General features: G+C 35.9%; 1 protein-coding gene across 1 annotated transcript; it reads left to right on the top strand.

The window, feature by feature from the left end:
* The first annotated feature begins 1,295 nt into the window (after positions 1-1,295).
* LOC149533601 (transcription factor bHLH35-like) lies at positions 1,296-3,386 on the top strand. The gene is made up of 4 exons (XM_089804608.1): positions 1,296-1,850; positions 2,444-2,677; positions 2,801-2,971; positions 3,062-3,386. The coding sequence occupies exons 1-4, from the start codon at positions 1,392-1,394 to the stop codon at positions 3,173-3,175; spliced, it is 978 nt and encodes a 325-aa protein (XP_089660734.1). The 5' UTR covers positions 1,296-1,391; the 3' UTR covers positions 3,176-3,386.
* Positions 3,387-5,484: the final 2,098 nt, after the last annotated feature.

Below are 5,484 nucleotides of genomic sequence, written 5' to 3'. Positions count from 1 at the left end.
AGGGTTTTGAAAGGATCCCTAAACCTTTAGACCTTCTAGATAAACATATCACAATCAAAGATCCCTTGGATAGAAAAATTTACTTTTGAGAGGGAGGCATCATAATTTAGAAATGCACCCTCAACCTTCACAATGAGTTTTGAGATGATCCCCATAACCATATTGTAGTCATCAACAAAATCTCTCCTCCAACCAATGCAAATCAAAATTTTGTTACATCTCTCCACCTCAAAAGGAGAGGTAGCCACCTCAATAGGGATAGTAGTGATTGGAACCACTGCAAAGAGAACAAAAATTATGTCACTCCCCACAATCTAGAAACCAAAGTTGAGATGCACCCTTAGACACAAATGTGCAATATCTCTCACTAGACACATCTTTACCTTCATGAAAAATATTGCTGCCTCAATGGGGAAGGTAGAAGCAAAGGAAGAAAAACTCTAAGAGAAATAACCAAACTAGGGCCATAAGAAAAATCTGCACCTTAATAAGAAATGGTTCCACCTCTAAAGGAACTTTGTGGAGAGGGAAAGAGGGATGACTACGACAAGCATTCACAAGATAATCCAATAAAGCCCAAGCTTTCATAATTGCTATTATAGTTGCTAAGATAGACTTTGTTATTAGTCTAATGATGGATTAGATAGTTTGATGGGTGATAGACTCAAAGGTTTCAACTCTTTTTTTAAAACCATGGACATTACTCAGATTTTGTTATTTTGTTAATGTGTTGTGATAATTAATCTATTGGTTGTACAACCTTTTGATAGTTATTTTAAAGGGATGGCACTCTTTTTTGTTGTTGCTTTTAATGTATAAAAAAAGAGATCTAAGTAAAATATATACTCTTTAGTCAATAATCTCATATTTATGTGGGTGCCCTACTACCTTAAGAATACTTTTTGTCACTTGTCTAACATTTAAATTCAATTTTTTCTTAAAATATAATTTTAAAAGAAAGAATAAATTTTAAATTATTTTTACTCGAATTATGGAAGACAATATTATTTATTCAAGATACCACCATCATCCTTAAATTTAGAGAGTTAAATTTGTAAACAAAGCTAGACTACAAAATTTATCAGACCACTACTTTTAAAATATTCCTAAAAACTAGCAAACAACTCTATTTTTGGAAAGCCTAAATAAAATAAGACAAATTGAAACAAGCATAACCTAAATTTAATAAATGTAAACGTTGATTGGTACCAGAGGAGAAGGATGCTTCATCCCACAACGCCCAATGACAAATTCATTGAATTTTTTATCCTCAAATCTCACGATAAAAAGCGGGCAAGTCCGTGGGCAACACTGCAAAATAACATCAAAATATTTTCGTGGTGAGTTGTATTCACATCTCAAAGGAAACCCTACCTCTCAGAATCATATCAATGGAGTCCCGCAGATCTGGAGAAAACAGTAACTACTCATATATGGATTTCAATGGAAATGTGGAATCCATGGAAGCAGATGATGCTCTTCTCTTCACAGATCTCGACGGGTGGACCTCCTTTCCCACCGACAACTCGTGGACTTTCCACGACTTGCCTGCAAAGACAACTCTTGAGGACTCCGCCATTGATAGGCCCTTCGAGCTTGCTCAATGGCAGCAGGCCTACAACGGCTTCGATTCGAGTCCCCAGGGAGTCAAAAGCAGTGGCGATATGGTCAGATATGGATATTCTTCGGAGGATTCAGGGCATTTGAATGAAGAAGATAAAGGATCCGTTAAATCGAGTAAGTCTACTCCTTCTTCCGAGTGCAAGACTTTGATCTCCGAGAGAAGACGGCGTGGCCGCCTGAATGAGAGGCTTTATGCTCTTCGCTCTCTTGTTCCTAAAATCACCAAGGTATGTCATTACAGGCATTAGGTTTTCACAGTCCAGTAAATTTTTAAAATTTTAAGAGTTTTTGATCGATTATATCTAGTTTAATAGGTTGAGGTTTCAAACGTCTTGTTCATTTGGTTGTCTCGTATGAGAGGAGAATCTTTGCTAAACTTGGGAAAGTTATACAAATAAACTTCAGAAGAAAGTATTGAGTCTTTATAAATGATACGGACTGTAACTGCAACTCTTCGATTCAAACATTCTTTAGAAGTTAAAGTAATAGTACAAAATGATAGTAACTGTTCATTTCCTTTACACGCATTTTTGCAAAACGGTTTATAAGTACCTCTTACTGTAAATCTGCCTGAAAAATACGGCCAGAAGAATGATTACAGAGAATATGTCGAATGTAAAATATTTAAATAGAATTTTATCCTAAAGTTTTACAGATGCATTTTGATGTACGTTATTTTCACAGAAAATGATTTAAATTTTAAAAGTTACAATATAACTTTTTCGCTTTACAGATTTGTTTTGATGCATTTCATTTTCATGAAATACTGGAAATATCAAATCGAGAGATCTGATTTAAAGTTTGTGATATTTGTGCTTAGATGGATAAGGCGTCAATAGTAGAGGACGCAATCAGCTATGTGCAGGACTTGCAGAAACAAGTGAAGGACATTCAGGCAGAGATCTCACAGCTTGAATCCGACGTCATGCGCAAAGATTCTCCGTTTGTTGACGGAAATTCAGTGGTGACTGATGTTGATCTTGAATTTGCCTCCTATGAAATGAGTAGCACTAGTAGCCGCCTAAACAAACCAAGGCGAAACATGATTCTCAAAGTAAGCTGACTTTTCTTTTTCCCCCTTTCTCTTTCTCATTTTTCATATTTGTGTTATTCGATGAACAAAATGATCCTTTTTCAGTGCATTATCTAAAGATTTCTATAATATGTATGATTTCAGCTGGATGTTTCCAAGGTGGAGGAAAGCGTATTTCACATACGGATCTACTGCAAGAAAGGACCAGGCGTGCTTGTTGATCTGACGAAAACTCTCGAATCCCTTCACCTGGATTTTCAGAATGCCAATCTCACGTCATTTGATGGCCAGATCATCAAAACAGCCATTATTAAGGTACTGGAAATCATAAGGACTCTTGAATGTTGTTTAATTTCACGTGCAATTTTTGAGTTTCTCACCATTTGAATTTTTATTATTGTGTAGATGAAGAAATTTGGGGCAGAAATGGAAACCGAATCACTGAAACGAATTATTTTCGAAGCTGCAGCAAACTACGGTTTTGAAGCAGCATTAAGCACAGGATGTTCAAAAGTTTAAGGATTCTCTTCGATTTAGTTAGTCAGCGGGGAAAGTAAATTGTATTCAGATTTTGATACTTGTGACAGGAATTCTTGATTTTATCTGTTAACGAAACATCTAGTTTATTGATTTAATGTCTAATTTTCTTTTGACAACATTGTACTAATAGTTATTATTATTATTGATATTGTAGTCATTATTGAAAAAAATGTACCATTACTTGTAAAAAGCAATCAAGAATGTGATGGCTCCTCAACATGTACAAGAACATGTGTCCTTTTTAAATGGTCATTGGTCTAATTTTTTGGATCTGTTCCGGACACGGGCAAAAAGTATGTTGATTTAGCATCATATGTGATGATATGATATTAAAATCCTCATTATAAGTAGGGGACTTGCCAAATAAGCTAATTTGCTCAACTTTCAGATCATCTCTCCTAATCCTATTTCGTCAATGGAAAAATTGTGACGCTGTAAGATAATATGCTCTTCATTGTTGTTAAAATTATACTATCTAGAATTCCTTTCTTCATTAGTTGGAGGACCCGATTTGGCACAAGGATCTCTTTAAAAGAAATCTCATTTTATGTATATATTTCACTGAAGTTATAAATTTTTAATTTAAAAAAGAGTTCAAAATGATGTTGTTGCTCATATTTTATATTAAAAAATTAAGAATAGATATATTAATAGTAATGATTAAAATGTTAATTTAATTTCTATATTTTTATTTCACCAACAATAAATGAATGAATTTTTAAAAGTTCCAAAAAAAAAGAGTCATTTATCAATCATAAAGATATATTTTTTATTAAGAAAAACATCAATTAATATGTGCTGACCTAGAGTACAATCAGACCTCTAAACACTAGTAACAAAACATTACTAATGCCTAGTAATGAAAGATGCCATAAGATCATATCTTCCTCTAGCAAAGACAAAGATCCACAAGCAACTGACCTACCAACCATGGTCAATGTTGCCACTGAAAATATTGGGACAAGTCCCCACAATAGCTTCAAACTTAAACCAAAAATAACAACAAAGGACTAGAGTGTGCCCTTTAAAACTACCAATAATCACTCGATCATAGGGTAAAGAAAAACTAAACATCATCATAACAAGAAAGGGATAAAATCGGATCATTCACACTTGTCAAAACCATAAAAAAAAATATAAGACCCAAGACTATACCTCCAGCCTTAGCAAACACTGTACATATTTTCCAACCATGGATCCAAGAAAAGCTCAACCTCCAGCTTTTGAAAATGGCCAAAAGTCTTCTAGCCCCCCCCCCCCCCCCAAACTCCCACATCACCATGATAGCAATGAGAGGATCAGGGAGAAGGAAGAAGCTTTGGAAGATGGCCAAAAATCTTCTAGGCCCCCAAAAACTCCCACATTACCATAATAACAATGAGAGGATCAGGGAGGAGGAAGACCAACACCCAGAGGTAAGATTCGCTCCCCCTTCTTTTGTTTACCAACCTTCTATAAGTAGTTCAAGTACAAAACATCTCATTGAGAGTCTCCTCTACTTCCCATTGCCCAAATATGATCTCCACCTCAATAGGAGATTTCTTCACCTTCATAGGAGTTACAAATGTAGAATCAAAGAGAAAGACCCAAGCCATCCTCGAAAGAAGTAACACCAATCTCCACACCAAAGCATTTATGTGTGGAATCATACCTTCTTCACCACGTGAAGTATATTGTTCAAACACACTTTCTTTATCTTGATCTCTTGCAAAATGAAAGGGATGTTTGCCAACAATAAAAGGAGAGTACTTGATGAACCCATTCACTACCACTTACCCTAGCAAACAACTACCTCCATAAGCTTTACCCCCACCTCAATAGATTTCTCCAACTCAATAGGATATGGGAAAGTGAAGGAGAAGACTAAAGGACACCTCCACCAAAGACTAAGGGTTTTATAGGGGAGGAGAGATTCAACCCATCTATTTAAGGTAGACAACCCCTCCATCCTACAACATAGCGCCAAACAAGGAACACCCCTAAAGCCCTCCACAAACCACAACAACACCCAAACAATAGAGTTTTGGGTAAGGATAACCCCCATACAAAATGCTCTAAAGAAAAAAGAGATAGGAGGGCCAAAAAGCGCCAATCTGTAGCACCAGAGACTAACAACAGATCTTGGGAAAGAAAAGATAGCGGGGCAAAAAATACCCAATTTGTTGCACCGAAGATCACCAATGCATCTTAGGAAATCAAAGTAAGTTTAGAGAACAACCCCCAATCTAATGCAATAGAGATCACCAATGTGTCTAGAGTAAGCAGTGACAATAGGGAAAACAATCCCC

The sequence above is a fragment of the Cupressus sempervirens genome, chromosome 10, assembly GCF_028749045.1.
Source record: "Cupressus sempervirens isolate cs-2001-9-10 chromosome 10, ASM2874904v1, whole genome shotgun sequence".
Classification (NCBI taxonomy): Eukaryota; Viridiplantae; Streptophyta; class Pinopsida; order Cupressales; family Cupressaceae; genus Cupressus; species Cupressus sempervirens.
Note: the sequence above shows the minus strand (reverse complement) of the source record. Positions and strands in the feature narration are given on the sequence as shown.